At 43.6% G+C, this 22,957-nt stretch overlaps 1 protein-coding gene and 1 long non-coding RNA gene across 5 annotated transcripts in view; both read right to left on the bottom strand.

Annotated features, from left to right (window-relative positions):
- LOC129837590 (protein AF-17-like) overlaps positions 1-16,719 on the bottom strand; it is a 31,844-nt gene extending 15,125 nt beyond the window's left edge. Inside the window, exons 1-14 of one of the 3 annotated variants that reach the window (XM_055903877.1) lie at positions 16,257-16,719; positions 14,804-14,883; positions 14,560-14,614; positions 14,168-14,277; positions 11,580-11,683; positions 11,333-11,426; positions 10,851-10,970; positions 10,618-10,704; positions 10,061-10,211; positions 8,991-9,827; positions 8,123-8,289; positions 5,364-5,481; positions 4,080-4,146; positions 2,607-2,755 (exon numbers count right to left, since the gene is read on the bottom strand). In XM_055903877.1, the coding sequence (XP_055759852.1) occupies positions 2,607-2,755; positions 4,080-4,146; positions 5,364-5,481; positions 8,123-8,289; positions 8,991-9,827; positions 10,061-10,211; positions 10,618-10,704; positions 10,851-10,970; positions 11,333-11,426; positions 11,580-11,683; positions 14,168-14,277; positions 14,560-14,614; positions 14,804-14,883; positions 16,257-16,365 (2,248 nt within the window). In that variant the 5' untranslated portion in view covers positions 16,366-16,719. The remainder of the gene's footprint in view (positions 1-2,606; positions 2,756-4,079; positions 4,147-5,363; positions 5,482-8,122; positions 8,290-8,990; positions 9,828-10,060; positions 10,212-10,617; positions 10,705-10,850; positions 10,971-11,332; positions 11,427-11,579; positions 11,684-14,167; positions 14,278-14,559; positions 14,615-14,803; positions 14,884-16,256) is intronic. The other 2 variants (XM_055903895.1, XM_055903887.1) reach the window with 2 other exon arrangements.
- A 344-nt stretch (positions 16,720-17,063) lies between these two features.
- Positions 17,064-21,451, bottom strand: LOC129837583 (uncharacterized). 2 transcript variants are annotated; one of them, XR_008756731.1, is made up of 4 exons: positions 20,957-21,451; positions 19,376-19,570; positions 19,039-19,201; positions 17,064-18,945 (listed from the first exon to the last, which is right to left on the bottom strand). It is a non-coding gene; the product is annotated as an uncharacterized LOC129837583 (long non-coding RNA). The 2 variants fall into 2 exon arrangements; XR_008756728.1 differs by having other exon boundaries at positions 19,376-21,451.
- Between the last annotated feature and the right edge of the window lie 1,506 nt (positions 21,452-22,957).

Here is a 22,957-nt window from a genome sequence, read left to right as displayed (position 1 = left end):
GCTGTTGTCACTATTTATGTAAATCGTGTAATTTTTGAAACGGCTTCCTACAAAATTCATGATCGTACAATATGCATATTATTATTATTATTGGATAGAAAACAGTCTATAGTTTCTATAGGCGTTGAAATTTTGTCTCTAAGTGGAACAGAACTCATTCTACAGCAATTTCCCTGACATGGAGTCAGATTTCACACATTTTGGCCCCTGTTCTGGAGTCAGTTTTAAGGCCACTGTTATTCCTATGAGTATACGGACACTGCTTACGTCTTCCCCTGGATGCCTTTACGTGATGACGCTTTGAATGGTATCGATTGCCCAATCACAGCCACTATAAATGAAAAAACCCTGTAGGTAGGAACTCTTTTCTTGGTGCGTCATGCGCGCGGAGGATACCGACCTACTGTTTTTCCAAGCATTAGTGTAGCCAGTTATATTTCTCCGGTCATATTTTTACTCGTTATAGGAGTTAAAAACATCACAAGGTAGTTAATTTAAAGCGTTTTATAGCAATTTATATCCGTTTAGTGCGATTTTGGGACATTTATTTCTGAGCCACTGTGAATCTCTGGGCACCGTTCCAGTTCATGCCGAACGCAATGTGCATTTCTGCATGGCAAGAGGACAGCTTTCGACCAAAAGACGATTAGACCCAAGAAAGGATTCTTTGACCAAGATTCTGATGGAAGAACAGCTCAAAGTAGGAACAATTTATTATGATAAATCGTGTTTCTGTCGAAAAATGTTAGTGGCTTAGGACGCCATTTTTTTTTACTTAGCTTCGCTTAGCGCAAACTGTATTGAAAAGTAAGGATAATTTAAAAAATGTAATTCCGCGATTGTATTAAGAATTAAATTGTCTATCAATCGCTGTCCACCCTATATTTTTTAGTCACGTTTATGAGTATTTATGTATACGACTAGATCACTGTCTAATATGGCGCACGAACATTTTCTGACCAGCTAACCATGATTTTGGTGGTTAAATATGCACATTTTCGAACAAACTGTATATGTATGTTGTAATGTGATGTTACAGGAGTGTCATCTGAAGAATTCTGAGAAGGTTAGTGAAAAAATTAATATATTTTGGCGATGTTTACGTTATCGCTCTCTTTGGCTAGAATCAATGCTGGGGTAATGTTTGCACATGTGCTATGCTAATATAACGATTTATTGTGTTTTCGCTGTAAGACACTTAGAAAATCTGAAATATTGTCTGTATTCACAGGATCGGTGTCTTTCGATTAGTGTATGCTGTGTATTTTTACGAAATGTTTGATGATTAGTAGTTAGGTAAACACGTTGCTCATTGTAATTATTCTAGTCCATTTGTGACGGTAGGTGCAATTGTAAACTATGACATCTACCTGAAATATGCACATTTTTCTAACAAAACCTATCCTATACCATAAATATGTTATCAGACTGTCATCTGAGGAGGTTTTTTCTTGGTTGGTGGCTATCAATATCTTAGTTTAGCCGAATTGGTGATAGCTACTGGTGTTGGTGGACAAAGAAAAAATGGTGGATTATGCAAATGTGTTTAGCTAATAGATTTACATCTTTACATATTGTGTCTTCCCTGTAAAACATTTTAAAAATTGGACATGTTGGCTGGATTCACAAGATCTGTGTCTTTCATTAGCTGTATTGGACTTTAATGTGTGAAAGTTAAATATTTAAAAAAAATATTTTTTTTGAATTTCGCGGCTCTGCCTTTTCAGTGGGGGTGGGGGGGGGTGTGCCACTAGCGGCACCCCGGGGCTAGACAGGTTAAAGAAAAGAATGCTTGCTGTTCGTCAAAAGGCATGTGGAAGACTCCCCAAACATATGGAAGAAGGTACTCAGTTCAGATGAGACTAAAATTGAGTTTTTTGGCCATCGAGGAAAAGGCTATGTCTAGCACATACCCAACACCTCTCATCACCCGAGAACACCATCCCCACAGTGAGGCATAGTGATGGCAGCATCATGCTGTGGGGATGTTTTTCATCGGCAGGGACTGGGAAACTGGTCAGAATTGAAGGAATGATGGATGGCGCTAAATACAGGGAAATTCTTGAGGGAAACCTGTTTCAGTCTTCTAGAGATTTGAGACTGGGATGGAGGTTCACCTTCCAGCAGGACAATGACCCTAAGCATACTGCTAAAGCAACACTCGAGTGGTTTAAGGGGAAACATTTAAATGTCTTGGAATGGCCAAGTCAAAGCCCAGACCTCTAGCCAATTGAGAATCTTTGGTATGACTTAAAGATTGCTGTACACCAGCGGAATCCATCCAACTTGAAGGAGCTGGAGCAGTTTTGCCTTGACGAATGGGCAACAATCCCAGTGGCTAGATGAGCCAAGCTTATAGAGACATACCCCAAGAGAGTTGCAGCTGTAATTGCTGCAAAAGGTGGCTCTACAAAGTATTGATTTTGGGGGGGTGAATAGTTATGCACGCTCAAGTTTTCTGTTTTTTTGTCTTATTTCTTTGTTTCACAATAAAAATATTTTGCATGCTCAAAGTGGTAGGCATGCTGTGTAAATCAAATGATACAAACACCAAAATAGGAAAAATGCCAAGGGGTGTGAATAATTTCGCAACCCACTGTACTTACTGTTGGCTCCCATCTCTCCGTTGCCATGCTTCTCCAGGAGGAGCTCTATGTGGGAGCTGGATGGAGGGACGTTTTCAGGGCGACCTCTGACCCCAGGGCCGACGCCCTCCCTCTGGTCAAACAGTAAGGGCAGACTGCTCATAGGAGACCTGAGAGAACAGTGGTAAATCAACAGGGATACGGCTACAGAGAACAGAAACAGATCGAAATGGAATAAAGTTGGTACACGAGACAGAATTAAATGGAATGGTAAAGTATACACAAGTAAAAGAGATAGTGTGAGAGAATAGTGTTGATAGTGACAGTGAGAGAGAACAGTGTTGATAGTGACAGTGAGAGACAACAGTGTTGATAGTGACAATGAGAGAGAATAGTGTTGATAGTGACAGTGAGAGAGAACAGTGTTGATAGTGACAGTGAGAGAGAACAGTGTTGATAGTGACAGTGAGAGAGAATAGTGTTGATAGTGACAGTGAGAGAGAATAGTGTTGATAGTGACAATGAGAGAGAACAGTGTTGATAGTGACAGTGTGAGAGAATAGTATTGATAGTGACAGTGAGAGAGAATAGTGTTGATAGTGACAGTGAGAGAGAACAGTGTTGATAGTGACAGTGAGCGATAAAAGTGTTGATAGTGACAGTGAGAGAGAATAGTATTGATAGTGACAATGAGAGAGAACAGTGTTGATAGTGACAGTGAGAGAGAATAGTGTTGATAGTGACAGTGAGAGAGAATAGTGTTGATAGTGACAGTGAGCGATAAAAGTGTTGATAGTGACAGTGAGAGAGAATAGTATTGATAGTGACAGTGAGAGAGAATAGTGTTGATAGTGACAATGAGAGAGAACAGTGTTGATAGTGACAGTGAGAGAGAATAGTATTGATAGTGACAATGAGAGAGAACAGTGTTGATAGTGACAGTGAGAGAGAATAGTGTTGATAGTGACAGTGAGAGAGAACAGTGTTGATAGTGACAGTGAGCGATAAAAGTGTTGATAGTGACAGTGAGAGAAAATAGTATTGATAGTGACAATGAGAGAGAACAGTGTTGATAGTGACAGTGAGAGAGAATAGTGTTGATAGTGACAGTGAGAGAGAACAGTGTTGATAGTGACAGTGAGCGATAAAAGTGTTGATAGTGACAGTGAGAGAGAATAGTATTGATAGTGACAGTGAGAGAGAATAGTGTTGATAGTGACAGTGAGAGAGAACAGTGTTGATAGTGACAGTGAGCGATAAAAGTGTTGATTGTGACAGTGAGAGAGAATAGTATTGATAGTGACAATGAGAGAGAACAGTGTTGATAGTGACAGTGAGAGAGAATAGTATTGATAGTGACAGTGAGAGAGAATAGTATTGATAGTGACAGTGAGAGAGTACAGTGTTGATAGTGACAATGACAGATATAAGTGTTGATAGTGACAGTGAGAGAGAATTGTGCTGATAGTGACAGTGAGTCATAGAGAAACCTACTGTGAGGAAAGGCTCTCTCGTGACGAGTTGTCGTGACATGGGAAGCGACAGTCGTCCATCTCGGACTCTGAGAGGAGAGAGAGCAATGCCGATAAACTACCAGGGAACTACAGTAGGGGAGAGTGGGGTAAGTTGAGACGTTTTTACATTCAGCATCACTCCGTCAAGGGAAATACAGTCTGTCTTTCTGTTTTGGAAACATAGCTTGTCCAAAAAAAGTGGTCTCTTGGCACAACTTAGTTGAGCTGTGGGACAGGGTAAGTTAAGCCGCATACACATTTCTGTACTAAATTAAATATTACCACTACCCTTTTAAAACCATGTCCATCTTCATTTCCCAAACACAATTCAACACAATCACAATCGCTTTTTGTCTTTTAATACTTTTAAAGATTTTTTAACAGAGGCTTAACACCTAAGGCCCTGTTGTTACCTCATATCTCAGTGATAATGCCTTGGTTTTTTCTGCCTGGGAAGAAAACACTTCCATTTGCTCAACTTGCCATTGGCTCAACCATTGGTTCAACTTACCCCATGGCCATTGGCTCAACTTACCCCATGGTCATTGGCTCAACTTACCCCATGGCCATGGCTCAACTTACTCCATGGTCATTGGCTCAACTTACTCCATGGCCATGGCTCAACTTACTCCATGGTCATTGGCTCAACTTACTCCATGGTCATTGGCTCAACTTACCCCATGGTCATTGGCTCAAATTACCTCATGGTCATTGGCTCAACTTACTCCATGGCCATGGCTCAACTTACTCCATGGTCATTGGCTCAACTTACCCCATGGTCATTGACTCAACTTACCCCATGGTCATTGGCTCAACTTACCCCATGGTCATTGGCTCAACTTACCCCAAGGCAAACATTTTGACTATATTATCCCACACAGCTACAAGGATGCACTTTCATGCTAGGTTTAGGACCTCATATTTAAGCTTATAGAGACCCCAACTGCTGTATAGAACAATCTGCAAATTATCTACTTTGGCTTAGACACAAGCATAATGAAACCTCTAACACAATAAATTAATTTGACCTGGTGTTTTTTTTTACCTAACTTGCTTACCACTTTATCCATGTGATTTCTTCCGTCTCAGACTGAAATGAAGACCAAATATTCCTAAATATTTGGTCAGATTATTAATTTTGCGTATGGTTTCCTAGAAACAAAGGTGGCTCAATTTACGCCTTTGTCTCAATTTACCCCACTCTCCCCTATGTAACTTCATAGCAAACATAAGTATCTCACTAACGACTGTGTGTGTGTGTTACCTTGAAGTGAGGTCTGGGCTTGGCTCAGTAGTGAGGGCAGTGTACGGGCAGTAGAAGGGATCCTGCTAAATGGCTGAGAGGAGCTGAGGCTGTAGGAAGAGCTGGAACATGGGTGCACCTACAAGGGTTTAACACACACAGAACAAAGTTAGGATCTCATTTACCTGGCAACTGAATACATGTGGGATACTATTTTAGTTGTAATATGATATCGTTGATAGGCTCAGTCAAATGGCACTATATATTTCCTGCATAGTGCACTACTTTGACCAGAGCCCATAGTCAAAGTAGCGCACTACAGATGTAGGACCTTAATTTGATCACCTTGTTGCAGGAGAACTTTCCTGCAAAGCAGGACATTTTTAACTTGTAGTGTACTTGAGGTTTAAAACGGCGCATGAAGTTTGTAATTTCCACTTTGAAACTTCAGACTCCTTTACGAAAACATTTATCAACCCCTACAAAAGTGTCCATTAATTAAAATCCACATAATAATTAATATTTCCTGTTGCAGCAGGATTCTTTTTCTGCTGTAGCAAACTGGCTCAAATGAAGATCATACATCTGTATATACAGTTGAAGTTGGAAGTTTACATACACTTAGGTTGGAGTCATTAAAACTCGATTTTCAACCACTCCGCAAATTTCTTGTTAAGAAACTAGAGTTTCTACTTTTTGCATGACACAATACATTTTTCAATTGTTTACAGACATATTATTTCACTTATAATTCACTCTATCCCAAGTCCAGTGGGTCAGAAGTTTACATACACTAAGTTGACTGTGCCTTTAAACAGCTTGGAAAATTCCAGAAAATTATGTCATGGCTTCTGACAGGCTAATTGACATCAATTGAGTCAATTGGAGGTGTATCTGTGCATGTATTTCAAGGCCAACCTTCAAACTCAGTGCCTCTTTGCTTGACATAATGGGAAAATCAAAAGAAATCAGCCAAGACCTCAGAAAAAAATTGTAGACCTCCACAAGTCTGGTTCATACTTGGGAGCAATTTCCAAATGGTTGAAGGTACAATGTTCATCTGTACAAACAATAGTACGCAAGTATAAACACCATGGGACCACGCAGCCGTCAGACGCGTTCTGTCTCTTAGAGATGAATGTACTTTGGTGCGAAAAGTGCAAATCAATCCCAGAACAACAGCAAAGGACCTTGTGAAGATGCTGGAGGAAACAGGTACAAAAGTATCTATATCCACAGTAAAACAAGTCCTATATCAACATAACCTGAAAAGTCGCTCAGCAAGGAAGAAGCCACTGCTCCAAAACCGCCATAAAAAAGCCAGACTACGGTTTGCAACTGCACATGGGGACAAAGATCATACTTTTTGTAGAAATGTCCTCTGGTCTGATGAAACAAAAATAGAACTGTTTGGCCATAATGACCATCGTTATGTTTGGAGGAAAAAGGGGGAGGCTTGCAAGCCAAAGAACACCATCCCAACCGTGAAGCACAGGGGTGGCCGCATCACGTTGTGGGTGTGCTCTGCTGCAGGAGGGACTGGTGCACTTCACAAAATAGATGGCATCATGAGGGAGGAAAATTATGTGGATATATTGAAGCAACATCTCAAGACATTAGTCAGGAAGTTAAAGCTTGGTCGCAAATGGGTCTTCCAAATAGACAATGACCCCAAGCATACTTCCAAAGTTGTGGCAAAATGGCTTAAGGACAACAAAGTCAAGGTATTGGAGTGGCCATCACAAAGCCCTGACCTCAATCCTATAGAACATTGGGGGCAGAACTGAAAAAGCGTATGCGAGCAAGGAGGCCTACAAACCTGACTCAGTTACACCAGTTCTGTCAGGAGGAATGGGCCAGAATTCAACCAACTTATTGTGGGAAGCTTGTAGAAGGCTACCCGAAACGTTTGGGAGAAGTTAAACAATTTAAAGGCAATGCTACCAAATACTAAGTGAGTGTATGTAAACTTCTGACCCTCTGGGAATGTGATGAAAGAAATAAAGGCTGAAATAAATCATTCTCTCTATTATTCTGACATGTCACATTCTTAAAATAAAGTGGTGATCCTAACTGACCTAAGACATGGAATTTTTACTTGGATTAAACGTCAGGAATTGTGAAAAACTGAGTTTAAATGTATTTGGCTAAGGTGTATGTAAACTTCCGACTTCAACTGTAGGTAATAGGGTGCCATTTGGGAAGCAGACTAAAGCTCTGCTACCTGACCCGAGCTCGACGGGCTCTGACATTATACATGGGGTTAGGGCCGGGTGGGGCCTGTTAATTCATCAATAACTAGGGTACGGGCAGGGTTTGGGTATCACTAAATTGATCACAAAAATGTTGAAGCTGAGCCATTTGCTCGTGCTCTGCTGCGCAGTACAGTCATATCTGACTAAGATCACAACGTGACGTCACAAGTGCTTCAACCTCATCAAATATAAGACCAAGAAGAGTTTATATCACAGAGTTTAGAGTGATGAAAAGTATCTAACAGCTAACTGCTCTCTCATGTCTCTTCATTGAGCAGAGTAGCCCAAGCGGAGCCGTTGCTATGGCTACTCACAGACTCAGAGCCGCCATGAGCAGAGCAGGGAGCTCGTGACAGACAGAGAGGAGCGGCTAACGGAATGACTAACGCAGGAAGTTATTTCTGATTTCGGCCAGGGCCGGGCCTTAAATTTGGCAGAAGCAATCGGGCCTGGGTAGGGTAGGGCCTGAATGTCGCGGGTATGGGTAAGGAACTAATGCAGACATGATGTTGATTTCTGGAGTACCTGGGTGTTGAGGGCAGAGTTGACTGGTTGAAGTGACAGCGTGGAGACGTGAGATGGCAGGAGTCCTGAAGAGAGAGCGGTGCTACATATGCCCCCGCCCAACGATAGAGGGGTGTTACAGACACCGTCACTCAAAGACAGAGGGTCCTTGTGACCGGTGTGGATTCCTAACCAAGAGAGTAATGTCAGACTTAATTCATAAATGCAATTCATTTATAGAACACACACATGCACATATGTACAGACACACACGCACACACACGCACGCACGCACGCACGCACACACACACACACACACACACACACACACACACACACACACACACACACAACAGCACACCTAAAAGTGTTGAGGTCATATCTTGTCAGAGGAGAGCAAAAACAGGAAGTCAACCCAGCCATTGACACACATGCTCTCTCTGTTGACACAACACAAAACCACAATCTAACAAATCTCTTTACGACGCACAGATCACCAACTACCGAAGATTTACTACGTATGTGGAGTCTGCACTTCTAGTTCTGTTCAAAAAGTCATAAGCAAAAAGCTTTATACATACAAGGGTTCTTCCCTCTTATTTTTACTCAATCTGTTACACTTCTTCATCCTTTTCTTTCTCTGTCGTGCAAATATGTACAAGCTTAAATCTGGCCGCCATTTTCTAAATGAGGTATCTTGCTTCCTGAACATCTCTAAATACACATACTTATAATGTGTACATTCATCATCCACAGCCACAATAGACAGAAATGCTGTGTATTATTTTCACATGCAAGTGCACGCTTGCAGTCACTCGTGCGCACACAGGAAGCTAGAGGGCTACCGCACAGAGAGTACGCCCACTCAGACAGATCTGGTGAGACTCACCGGAGCCGCGGCCTGTGGAGAAACTGACGCTAGAGGAAGTGGAGGAGGAGGGGAAGGAGGAGGAGGAGAGGGAGGAGGTGGGCAGGGTGGAGGAGTACGCTGTGTGGGGGAGGGTGGAGGAGCTGGGGAAGAGCGAGGAGAACGAGGTTAGGGAAGGAGGTGGAGCAGGAGCCGTGTGGTGATGGTGCTGCCGGTACTCCTCCTCTCGCCTCTCCGTCCGCTCCCGGTTCTTGCTCCCCCGCGGGCGCCCCGGTCCGTGCCGGCTCTTCTTGTTGCCACGGTGCCTCCTCTCCCGGTGTGTTGGCAGCGGTGGTGGGGGCGTGGCCTTGTCTTCCTCTACGTCGGCCTCCTCCAGTATAGGGGGCGTGGCTAGGTGCGGGGACTTGAGAAGCGACTTTGAAAGCTTGTAGTCCCCCGAGGAAGAGGAGGAGATTTTGCGGAGCTTGCTGCTGCCGCCGCCTAGCCCACCCGAGGAGGAAGTGATGCGCATGATGGAGCCGAAGGTGGAGATTGTGACCTTGGTCTCAAAAGAGTTGGCCTCGCCCTCTAACCTCTCGTGACCCTGCGACGACCCTCCGTGAGGTCCGTCAACCGGGGTCAGGCCCGGGGGCTGCAGAGAGGCCTTGTTGTGATATTTACTATTGTCCAATTCCTCCTCCTCTTCTTCTTTCTCTTCTTCCCTTTCCTCCTCCTCTTCTTTGTCATCTTCCTCAGGCGCTGTCCGTCTGGTCCGCTCGTCGCGGTGCTCCTCGGCACCATGCTCGTCTGCTCCTCGGTCGGGGTCGCGCTCCAAACGAGAGGTAGAGGAGAACGGGAGGAAGTCTTGGGAGCCGCCACCTGGGAATACACACCGTAGTTATTCCTAAACACAACACAATAACAAGACAACACTATACGGTGCAGTTATACCTAAACCATTATAAAACACACGTTCAGACTAAACACAGTGAAGTTATACCAAAACAAAGTGCTCTGCACTGGAGAGTTGGTTATTCATAAACAGAACTGACTGAGAAGTTGTTGGACACAAAATGGCTGGTTGGTTGGCCCATAAAAGATTAGCTTTGTACCAGTGTTGAAGGGACTGGAGGAGCAAGAGGAAGAGGAGCAGCTCTTGCCAATGCTTCCTGTCTTCTTAATGCGATGTCCCACCTGGCCGTGAGAGCTCAACCTCTTTGAATTCCCCTCGCTGTCCTTGTTGCTGTGGTGACCCGACGACAACTAAATCAACAACACAGAGAGGTCACAGGGGAAAGTGTGTCATTATGGACTGAGAAGGGGTTTGATGTCATAGATTAAAGCCATTTACGCTCGTTTGAAAATATTGTAATACGGTCCTGTTAGAGAGTTCAACCAAGGACCTCACCTGAATAAAACCATTTTCTCAAATGTATCAACTTAGCAATAAGCAATAGTTGAAACTATTTAGGAGCCCAAATGATTATACCAGAACAATGAAGGAAGACAGATAGGATGGGTGGAGGTAGGGAGAGACTAGAGAGAGAGAGAAAGAGAGAGAAGAGAGAGAGAGAGAAGAGAGAGAAAGAGAGAGAAAGATGAGAGGTTAGAAAGAAAGAGACAGAGACTGAGGGCATTTTAGGGGTGTAAATATTGGGGTTGGCTTTACCTTGTCCATACTGCTGGACAGTGAGGACCCCAGACCATCAGATGACTTTTTATGCCGCTCCTTTTGCCTCATCTTGTCCTTGTGACTCTGAATGAAACCAAAGGGAAAAGCCACACAAAGCATTAGCCAAATGCACATTCAGTACACACACGCACACACGCACACACGCACACACACACACACACACACACACACACACACACACAATACACTCACAATACACACACACTCACCTTCCTGAGCCTGTGGTGGTGGGAGCCGTGTTTGTCCTGGGCGGGGGATGTGGAGCGCCCCCTGGAGTGGCCGAAGGAGCTGCGTTCTGTGTTCTCTCCACTGGAGCGCATCTTCCTCTGCTACAGGACCCCACAGAGGAGAGGCAGAGAGTCACACTGCTGCCAACCGTAACGGTCACAGAGGCAAGTACAGCTATAAGGGCAATAGCTAAACGGGCAATAGCTAGAGCTACAGGGGCAACTAGGGGGAAGAAGCTATTTCTCCACGCCGGCTTGAAAAGCTATGTCTCCTTGCCTTCCTCAATGAAGTACGTGAATGGACGTTACAAATCCAAAAGGAAGTTGTAAGTCCTTTCCAAAGTCTTCTTATTACACTACACTCTTAGAAAACATTTCCATATTTCATTCCATTTTAATAAAAAAGAATTGGAGATCTCCTAGAAAGTTGAAAACAGACTTGGATACATTTGCCAGTCTCTTACCATCTTGATGTAATGGTGCTTGCAGTAGCCACAGTACTTGACGTTGTCAGCCTCAGGGCCCTCCTCCTCACACAGCAGGCCAGCCATCTGAGCACTGCACAGGGTCAGACAGTCAGACAGATGGGAGAGGAGACACACACACACACACACACACACACACACACACACACACACACACACACACACACACACACACACACACACACACACACACACACACACACACACACACACAGAGACCACTCACCAGGTGACGTGGAAGGCTTGTCGACAGCCCTGACGGTTGCACGTCATGCAGGCGCCACAAGCAGCCTTGCTCTCTCGCCCATGGTCCTCACAGATATAACACGTCTAGAGAGAGGGGAGGAGAAAGATGAACAAGAAGGATGACTGACCAGAACATATCTCCTCTTATCAACGTCAGATGTCATGTCCACCTGAAATCACTCGCCGATGTAACGGGCAGACTTCGCTATGGAAGGTAAATCAGGTTGTTCCATGAAATGAGTGATTTTCGCATCTCTTTGATTTATTAAGTAGGAATTGTGCACAAATATTGCATTTCAAAAGCGTGTTATTTTACTGTAAATGAAGTGGCCTAATATAGACCACATGGAACATTCAATGCATCTGATTTTTAATATGAATAAAGACTTGCTAAATTGCCAAAATTCAGCAATATGACATGTCTCTCTGTGCATCCTATGAAGATTTGAACCCACTTAACCCCAACATTTCTGAGTGGGTCGAGCATAACACGTCAACCCTCCAGAGATAGACTACAGATGTATTTTGATTTTATTTTTTAAAGTGAAGTAAGCATATAATTGCCCCTATCTGTTGCTGTGTACAAACTTTTATTCCCCGTCACAAGGAGATTTATGTCTGATTTTAGATGAAGTCGTCGACCATGTTACTTTATTTGGCACCTAATAGACACTTACAATAGTATATTTATATATTGGAGATCGGGAAAAAGTGTTTTCTATTAAGTTGAACATGTGCTCTTTATGACAGAATGACACAATTAAGTGCAATAAAAAGTTAGACTACTCAAAAGGTACCTAATTGTTGGAACGAGCCAAATCTAGATGTCTGTAGGTGTATCCCAAATGGCATCCTATTCTCTATAGAGCGCACTCACTACCTTTGACCAGTGCCCAAATGGCTAAAAAAGTACTGCACTATACTCTGGGCTCTGGTCAAAAATAGTGCACGAAGGGCCTCCCGGGTGGCACCAGAGTCTCTGGGTTCGCGCCCAGGCTCTGTCGCAGCCGGCCGCGACCGGGAGGTCCGTGGGGCGACGCACAATTGGCATAGCGTCGTCCGGGGTAGGGAGGGTTTGGCCGGTAGGGATATCCTTGTCTCATCGCGCTCCAGCGACTCCTGTGGCGGGCCGGGCGCAGTGCGCGCCAACCAAGGGGGCCAGGTACACGGTGTTTCCTCCGACACATTGGTGCGGCTGGCTTCCGGGTTGGAGGCGCGCTGTGTTAAGAAGCAGTACGGCTGGTTGGGTTGTGCTTCGGAGGACGCATGGCTTTCGACCTTCGTCTCTCCCGAGCCCGTACGGGAGTTGTAGCGAAGAGACAAGGTAGTAATTACTAGCGATTGGATACCACGAAAATTGGGGAGAAAATGGGATAAAAAAAAAATAATAATAATAAAAAAATAGAAAATAAATAAATAAATTGTGCACGACATAGAGAATAGGGTTCCATTTGGGACACAGCCTGTGTGATAATGTTCAACTGTATGGGCCTCAACAGTGCCCAGAGTCCAACCCTAGACTGTCATTGATAGCGGGCTGTTATGAAACATTCTGCCCCCCTCCACATCTCGCTCCCCCACGGCTATTACCCAGACAGAGACAGAGGGGGCTGCCTGCCTAGCAACAGGTGCTGGACAAAGGAACAGCGGGCTCCTTACCTTTCTTCTCTTCTACCCCTCCTCTCCCCTTGTGAGCCATAAGTATCATGGGCCAAAGGGAAACAGAGAAACGGCATCTGGAGCTACTGTAAAGGAGGGTGGGTGGTGGGCTTATTGAACCTTCACTCATTGCCTGTGTCCCAAATGGCGCCCTATTCTCTGTGTAGTAAAGCTACCTTTGACCAGGCGCCCAGAGGGGATAGGGTGCTATTTGGGACACGGCCATTGTCCAGTCAAACGCTCTCTAAGAATGCAGGGCAGCAAATCCGGATGAATGGCTCGGACAATCCAGACCAGAGAGGTGCAAGCCATTTACTGTAGCTGCCCCTGACACTGTAACATGAGACCCCGACAAGACAAGCCCTCACTATTGTACGGCAGCAGGCGTCTACGTAGCTTCCCATTGACTCTAATAGAACTGTAATCCAATCATATAAAAGCTTTCGTTCCAAAAATCTTGTCTGGTGGGCATATGCTGTATATAGATTTTTCCCACAGTAGCGATCCCTCAAGACCATTAGGCCTAAAAGCATGCAGACTGTGGTGGGATACATGGCACATGACCGTCCAGATGCCAACTCTAAAAGAGATAACTTGCAGAGATAACTTGCAGAGAGGGCTGAGGAAAAACCCTGGATGATCTCATGAAAGCTTTGCCTGTGCAAAAAAATATATTGTATACTAATGACTGCTTGCAAATCACAGAATCGGACAAAAATGCCCCCACACAAACATTATATTGAAGATAGGCACATAGATGGACAGCCATTTACTCTGGCTAAAGAAACAATATATCCAAATGGATTACATCTTCACAGGCCTATAAAATGCATTTTAAATGACGGCCAAAACATCCTTCACGAAAGACAAACAGGCGTATCAAAAGTTGCCGTGAACAGTGAAGAATACCTTGATGTATCTGTCGTGAGGGACGTACTGTAGTACGATAGGCTCCATGGTGAGAACGTTAGCAAACTGCACCTCGGGAATATAGAGTGCACAAACCACATGGGCCCAGCCTGGAGAGAGAACAGCTCACATTAGTACGCACACACACACACACACACACACACACACACACACACACACACACACACACACACACACACACACACACACACACACACACACACACACACACACACACACACGTACACACGCACACCCTGACGTGCATACACACACATTAACACAAACACATCATATATTTGTAAGACAAGCGAAACGTGGAGGATGGCGGGATTGATGGAAAGTGGAGGATGAAGAATAACAGGAAAGAAAGTCAGCCGCCAGTAGATTACCTCCACTGTCTGTCCTCTTGAGGGCGCCATCTTTGTGAGGGCACAGCTCACATCTCTGATGAGAAATGAGAGCACACCTCACAATAACCAACTACGCACAGTAGCTTCAATAGCACACTGTACTACCAGTGTTATTACTACAACAGGCAGGGGATTTGCTGTACATTGATAGACATGCAGTACATTACATTGATTTGAATGAGTATACGGATAATATGTTGATATACTGGACATATATACTCACCACTCTGGCAGCTCTCTCCTGAGACTCACATTTTCGACAGAACCACGGTCCAGTGGGCACCTGGACGATGCCATAGCACGCTGTGACACACACACACACACACACACACACACACACACACACACACACACACACACACACACACACACACACACACACACACACACACACACACACACACACAAATAAATAAAGACACAAATACAGACATCTTTAGTCTACCACTCAAATGAATGAGACACAAACAAAGGAACAAAAACAGTTACCTAACTTATTAGTTATTTAACTAACTAACTTCTTGGTATACCTTCAACTTTTAATTAGTCTTTTTTTTTTACTGTTGAGAGCAAGCATCGAGTAAGTAAGTAGCCTTGCACGAGCCTTGGCTTGCACTGCACGAGCCTTGGCTTGCACGAGCCTTGGCTTGCACGAGCCTTGGCTTGTACGAGGCGGAACGACTCATAGGAGAATGAGCCCGTCTCCTGTTTCTGTAGCGTGAAGCAGCTTGATGTACAAGTTCACCCCCCAGACAGGATGCTAGTCTATCACCGGGCTTAACCCCAAATCTATCTCCTTAATGCCGAGTGCCAAGCAGAGATGCAGCAGGTCCCATTTCTACAGTCTTTGGTATGACTCGGGCGGGAATCAAACTCCCAACCTTTTCAGGACAGACACTCTTACCACAAGGCCACTGAATTGAGAGAAGGCATAGTCAGGGCAGGAAGTTAAGTGTGACAATGATTTATAGATTTCTTGTCACAAATACTCTGAGATGACCCAAATATTGATAGGCTATTGATGTAGGTCACCTTTTTCAAATAGTGCTGGTGTTTTGAATGCAGCCATAGTGGTTTTACTTGGCAAGACAGGCTGATTTATAATAATCTGACATTAATAACAGTTTATAAACTCAGATCGTATTGTGTGTCAGCTACATACGATATTGTTATTGTTGTCTCCTACATAGCGCAATAAATAAAAGCCATGGGGGATATACTGTGAAGGTGTGTACAACTGTAAATATTTACACATTAAATCATAATAAATGGCTCTTATTCAAATCAATACTCATGGACATATTGAGTGGATACATTGTTGCATTGCTGAGATACAAAGATGTCAACCAAGAATGTGGATATATCGTTGAGGAAACAATTCATCCGCAAGGCCCGATAGGCCAGCAAGTCTGCTGCTCCAGTAGTAGCAAATGCTTCCTAACGGTGCGTAACTTTGTATCGAATAATAGCCATTCTACCAAAACCGCATTAGTCGGCGCCATAAGGGCTTGATGTAATTTTATATGTCTCCTCTCGCGCTCGCACCACGTCAACGCGTGCTGAAGGAAAACACCCCCTCCCACATAAACACAGACAGACCCGCACGCACGTAGGCACGCACCACCCCATCCTTCCCCCAATAGCGTAATTACATTGTAATATAGCAAGCTAGTTACCCTGGTGCACAGCGACGCTGCATCCGTGCCCATCACAGTATACAAGAGGATTTTCAGCCCAGCCTCGCTCATCGGAACACACGCAGCAACCTCCAACCATTTCCCGCATACTGTTCCCATACGGTATTTTATACGGTTTTGCGGCGACTTAAATCGCCAGTGTGTCAAGTAGTCCCTGACTTCAACGGTGTATCAAACATGGTAGTCGGTAGTCGTGCTACACTGCAATCAAGAATGAATTTCAGCGTGGGGTTCGGGTACAGCGAGTTTTCCGTGATGTCTTCCCGTCCCCCGTAGAACCGACGCAGTGCGCATGCCCACATCTGCAGAATAGTCTCACTGTGTGAAGATGACAATATTTCCATCCCTTGAAGTTGTATGTCCTCAGTTGTCCATGCTCAATGACAATATATATGCTCCCTTTCTTCATTATAATGACAAAACAGCCCGATCTCCTGCTGTCGAAAAGCAACAATGACAGGTGTAGACTAAAGCATGCCTCTTCTCTTTGAACTGTGGATAAAAGCACTTTAAATGCATAGCGCCATCTTTAGGGATCAGAGAAAACACAAATGTCTAGGCCTTCTAACCTAAATTGAATATCCAGACATAGTTTGAGGAAACTGTTAATATCATTCAGCAATATGTAGTCCAGGTCAACTACTTTGCCGATTTATTTAGAGACTTTATAACAACTATATCCAATATGTAGGCATATTAAAAAGTATTATAATAATAGTCCATAAAACAGAATGAGGTAACGTATGATGTACTAGTGGCATTATAAAGTCTCATAATGATGGTTGCTTAATCAGAGGTCAATAAAATACAGTTGTAGGTTTATAATGCGTTTTATTAGGCACTTGTGTGATGTGTAATGTAAAGTATTGTTGTAAACCCTTAGACTGCAAAGCCTTACATGACTTATTACAGGATCTTTCTCAGAAAGTGAAGGGAACTATAATATTAGAGATGAATGCAAAAACACGTGCAAAAAACAATACAATAATGTCTGTAATATCCTACAGATTACAACAGATTACAACTATTGTTTATGAGCATACAATTGCAATCCAAAGTTTTAATAGGAGATTATAGCAAAACTCAAAAACAGAAGATGTAATTCTCTTTCCTTGGAATGACAGACTGCCAGTCAACCTGTGAGACTTTAATAGCCATGCTTTTTGAAATATTGAGCTCTGGCTACAACATCATTGGAATAGTCAAGCCTTTTTCAAGGACAGCTTTTTTCCATCTACGTAACATTGCAAAAATCAGAAACGTTCTGTCCAAAAGTGATGCAGAAAAATGTATCCATGCTTTTGTCCCTTCTAGGTTAGACTACTGCAATGCTCTACTTTCCGGCTACCCGGATAAAGCACTAAATAAACTTCAGTTAGTGCTGAACACGGCTGCTAGAATCTTGACTAGATTCTACATTTGATCGTATTACTCCAGTGCTAGCCTCTCAACACTGGCTTCCTGTTAAGGCAAGGGCTGATTTCACGGTTTTACTGCTAACCATACCTAACCGTGTAGGTATGCCGTACATACCTACACGTACGCTACGGTCACAAGACGCAGGCCTCCTTATTGTCCCAAGAATTTCTAAGCAAACAGCTGGAGGCAGGGCTTTCTCATATAGAGCTCCATTTTTATGGAATTGTCGGCCTACCAATGTGAGAGACGCAGACTCGGTCTCAACCTTTAAGTCTTTATTGAAGACTCATCTCTTCAGTAGGTCCTATGATTGAGTGTAGTCTGGCCCAGGAGTGTGAAGGTGAACATAAAGGCACTGGAGCAACGAACCGCCCTTGCTGTCTCTGCCTGGCCGGTTCCCCTCTCCACTAGGATTCTCTGCCTCTAACCCTATTACAGGGGCTGAGTCACTGGCTTACTGGTGCTCTTCTATGCCGTCCCTAGGAGGGGTGCGTCACTTGAGTGGGTTGAGTCACTGACGTGATCTTCCTGTCTGGGTTGGCGCCCCCTTTTCGGTTGTGCCGTGGCAGAGATCTTTGTGGGCTATACTCGGCCTTGTCTCAGGATGGTATGTTGGTGATTGAAGATATCCCTCTAGTGGTGTCGGGGCTGTGCTTTGGCAAAGTGGGTGGGGTTATATCCTTCCTGTTTGGCCCTGTCCGGGGGTATCGTCGCATGGGGCCACAGTGTCTTCCGACCCCTCCTGTCTCAGCCTCCAGTATTTATGCTGCAGTAGTTTATGTGTCAGGGGGTAATAGTCAGTCTGTTATATCTGGACTATTTCTCCTGTCTTATCTGGTGTACTGTGTGCATTTAAGTATGTGCTCTCCCTCTCCCTCTCTCTCCCTCTCTCTCCCTGACCCTGTTGGTCATCTTTGAACATCTTGGCCATGTTCTGTTATAATCTCCACCCGGCACAGCCAGAAGAAGACTAGCCACCCCTCATAGCCTGGTTCCTCTCTAGGTTTCTTCCTAGGTTCTGGCCTTTCTAGGGAGTTTTTCCTAGCCACCGTGCTTCTACACCTGCATTGCTTGCTGTTTGGGGTTTTAGGCTGGGTTTCTGTACAGCACTTTGAGATTTCAGCTGATGTAAGAAGGGCTATATGAATACATTTGATTTGATTTGAATAGTCCCCTCCAGTGGTTTTAGCGTCCACCTGCTCATATGAGGAGATGCTGCCAGGCCCCATATTGTAGGCTGCCAACACCCCTGAAACACATAAAAACAATAGGTTAGTAGTTGCATACAGTAATACAACATGTATGATTCATCAGCTCAATCCAGAAGTGGGTCAGTAAATACCTTTCAGCTTCTGCTGCTTGGTCCAGTGAGGATATTTTTCCTCAACATCTGAATAGGAGCCAGCCAAAATCTGTGCGCCGTGTTCGATATGCTCCTGACTGTCCCATGCCCCCTGTGGACGGTGGCAGCGCTTGTCAACCTAGAAAAACTTAGACATGACCTCCTGGGAAGCAGTTGCACAGTGGGTAAAAAAACGTTTGAAATTCAACAACCAGATTACAATAATGGGTGTACAAATGACGTCTCTACAACCTGCATACAATCATGATTGTAATTATGTTATTTCAACCCCTGATCCAGAGTCTCACATTCATTCTCACGCAAATGTTTATATTACCTGTAGTAGCCCATGGACATTTGCATTGTCCCCTGAGCCATTGACCAGTCCTGTCCCACCCCTGGACTCTAGAGATGACACCACCGAGGACAGCTGGGTCCACTCCATACTTTTGCCCTGCATTGGTGATGCGGCCCTTGTACTTGTCCACGTAGGGGCGATCACGCTTTGCCATTTCATGAGATGCTGACACACCTTGAGAATTGATTGCAAACAAGAATAAGAATGTTATTACCATTCTGTGTTTGCTTTTCTATGACATTGAATTATTAGATGAATGTGTGTGTGACATGGTTAAGGTCTTGCCCAGGAATAAGCTAAAGACGTGCTAATTAACAGCCAAGCCCCACCCATAATTGCAACAAGCTGCACCTTGAGACACACAGATAGACCTGGGCATTAATGAAGACATAACTATGTCCCATATAGACTAGCAATATTGATTATTTATGTGTACTGAATTTATACATACAGTACCAGTCAAAAGTTTGGACACACCTTCTCATTCCAGGCTCTTTCTTTCTTTTTACTATTTTCTACATTGTAGAATAATAGTCAAGACATCAAAACTATGAAATAACACACATGGAATCATGTAGTAACCAACAAAAAAGTGTTAAACAAATATTTGAGATTCATCAAATTAGCCACTGTTTGCCTTGGTGACAGCTTTGCACACTCCTGGCATTCTATCAACAAGCTTCATGAGGTAGTCACCTGGAATGCGTTTAAATTAACAGGTGTGCCTTGTTAAAAGTTAATTTGTGGAATTTCTTTCCTTCTAAAAATGAATGCGTTTGAGCCAATCAGTTGTGTTGTGACAAGGTAGGGGTGGTATACAGAAGACAGCCCTATTTGGTAAGGCAAGAACAGCTCAAATAACCAAAGAGAAATGACAGTCCAGCACTACTTTAAGACATGAAGGTCAGTAAATCTGGAAAATATCAAGAACTTTTCAAGTTTCTTCAAGTGCAGTCGCAAAAACCATCAAGCGCTATAATGAAACTGGCTCTCATGAGGAACGCTACAGGAAAGGAAGACCCAGAGTTACCTCCACTGCAGAGGATAAATTCATTAGAGTTAACTGCACCTCAGATTGCAGCGCAAATACATTTTTCACAGAGTTCAAGTAACAAACACATCTCAACATCAACTGTTCAAAGAAGACTGCGTGAATCAGGCCTTTATGGTCGGATTTCCACAAAGAAGCCACTACTAAAGACACCAATAAGAAGAAGAGACTGGCTTTGGCCAAGAAACACAAGAAAAGCAGCCAACAAGTGCTCAGCATTTGTGCGAACTCCTTCCAGACTGTTGGAAAAGCATTCCTCATGAAGCTGGTTGAGAGAATGCCAAGAGTGTGCAAAGCTGTCATCAAGGAAAAGGGTGGCTACTTTGGAGAATATCAAATATATTTTGATTTGTTTAACACTTTTTTTGTGTTATTTCATAGTTTTGATGTCTTCGCTATTATTCTGCAATGTAGAAAATAGTAACAATAAATAAAAACTCTCAAATGGGTAGGTGTGTCCAAACTTTTGACTGGTATTGTATATATAACAGTTGTCAGAAACCACATACCACTGGAACCCTTCCTGTCAGCATTTGCTGTTGGCCATGAGGCACCGGTAGTGTTAAATCTCCTAATGTCGCCATAACGATTTGCTAAAATAAAGACAATTATTTATTATTTGAGTGCATACTAACTCATACCACAACATAATCATTGATGGTTATTTTTCAATAAGCCCTGCTGTGGGCTTATATTCCAGACACAATGTTTAGAGAGTTCTACTACACACACAGGCAATTCACATCCTACAATACAGAAAGATATGACAGGATCTTTTAACTGGTTTTAGAAAATTACAACTATAATATTATGCAGAATTCATGATAGAGCTGAATAAAGCTCACCCATGTTGATGTTTTCTCTTAAAATTCTTGAAACTGGAAGATCCTCAAAATGATTCAAGCGGGGCTGTTTCACTGATAACTGACCTTGTTGAGAAAGTTCAGTTTGTACATCTTCGTGGACACAGTGGGATTTCCCTTTATATAGGCAGGTCTTGACGAACCATCTGACTTCATAGAAATCATGTCTGAGTCCAGAAACAACCCAATCCTCCCTACCAGGTCAAACTGAAACTGAAAACAATGATTTGAGTGGACATAGTAGGAAATGCGTGCTTGAAATCTAAATTGAGCAAGGTTCTTAATTTTAACAGAACAATAGCCCCCAGCCAATAAAATGGACCACAGGGATATTAAAGGGATAGTTCACCTAAATGACTAAATTACACATTTGTTTCCTTACCTTGAAAACTATTTATGGAAATAATTACTTTTGTGATTTTTGTGAACCATCAATATTCTTCTCAAACTCTTTATTTGTGTAATTATCAATCAAAGCAATTTCTTGGACGAAAATAAGTTCGACCTTGATTCAGTCAGTAGATGTCACTGTGAGCCCTATTCCACTGTGCATCGTATGTTCTCCATGGTCAATGTATTACTTCTGTCTCTCACAGGAGGCTGTTGGCACCTTAATTGGGGAGAACTGGCTTGTGGTAATGGCTGGAGTGGAATCAGTGGAATGGTATCAAATAAGTCAAACACATGGTTTCCAGGTGTTTAATGCCATCCCATTTGCTCTGTTCTGGACAATATTATGAGCAGTTCTCCTCTCAGCAGCCTCCACTGCTGTCTGTGTAAGTAAATTGCTGCTGGGTAACTTGTTTTAAACTTGTAGAAGAGAGGGAGACAGGGAACTTTACAGGGACACATGGGCAGATAGAGAAAGTTAGACAAAAGACTGGGTCATCAAACAATCAATCAATCAAGTTTATTTGATATAGCCCTTCGTACATCAGCTAATATCTCGAAGTCCTGTACAGAAACCCAGCCCAAAACCCCAAACAGCAAGCAATGCAGGTGTAGAAGCACGGTGGCTAGGAAAAACTCCCTAGAAAGGCCAAAACCTAGGAAGAAACCTAGAGAGGAACCAGGCTATGAGGGGTGGCCAGTCCTCTTCTGGCTGACAAGGGAAGGGAACAAGGGAAGTAACAATGACTGGATGTATGCTTTTCTACCATTGACACCCACCCCACCTCTCTACCCTTCTATACTCCCCTTTCAACCTAGGAGTCAGTTCTGTTGTTTCTATTACAGTTTACTCTCAACATTGAAAAATATATACTTAGCATCATTGTTTTCAATGCAGAGACCTACAAACCTGTCATCTTTACAATAAACAACTTGATAAGCATATCTGGGCATATTCATTGAGAGCACAGCCTGCTTTAGAAGTATCAAGTCTCTTCACTTAACTCTGCATTGAGAGAGAGAGCGAGAGCGAGAGAGAGAGAGAGAGAGAGAGAGAGAGAGAGAGAGAGAGAGAGAGAGAGAGAGAGAGAGAGAGAGAGAGAGAGAGAGAGAGAGAGAGAGAGAGAAAGAGAGAGAGAGAGAGAAAGAGAGAAAGAGAGAGAGAGAGAGAGAGAGAGAGGAAGTAAGTGCTGATGGAAAGGACAGATAAAGAGATGTCAGCAGCTGGATGAGAATCACACCTGTTCTGGTGGTCTG

This window comes from Salvelinus fontinalis, chromosome 3 (assembly GCF_029448725.1).
Source record: "Salvelinus fontinalis isolate EN_2023a chromosome 3, ASM2944872v1, whole genome shotgun sequence".
NCBI classification, from domain to species: Eukaryota; Metazoa; Chordata; class Actinopteri; order Salmoniformes; family Salmonidae; genus Salvelinus; species Salvelinus fontinalis.
Note: the sequence above shows the minus strand (reverse complement) of the source record. Positions and strands in the feature narration are given on the sequence as shown.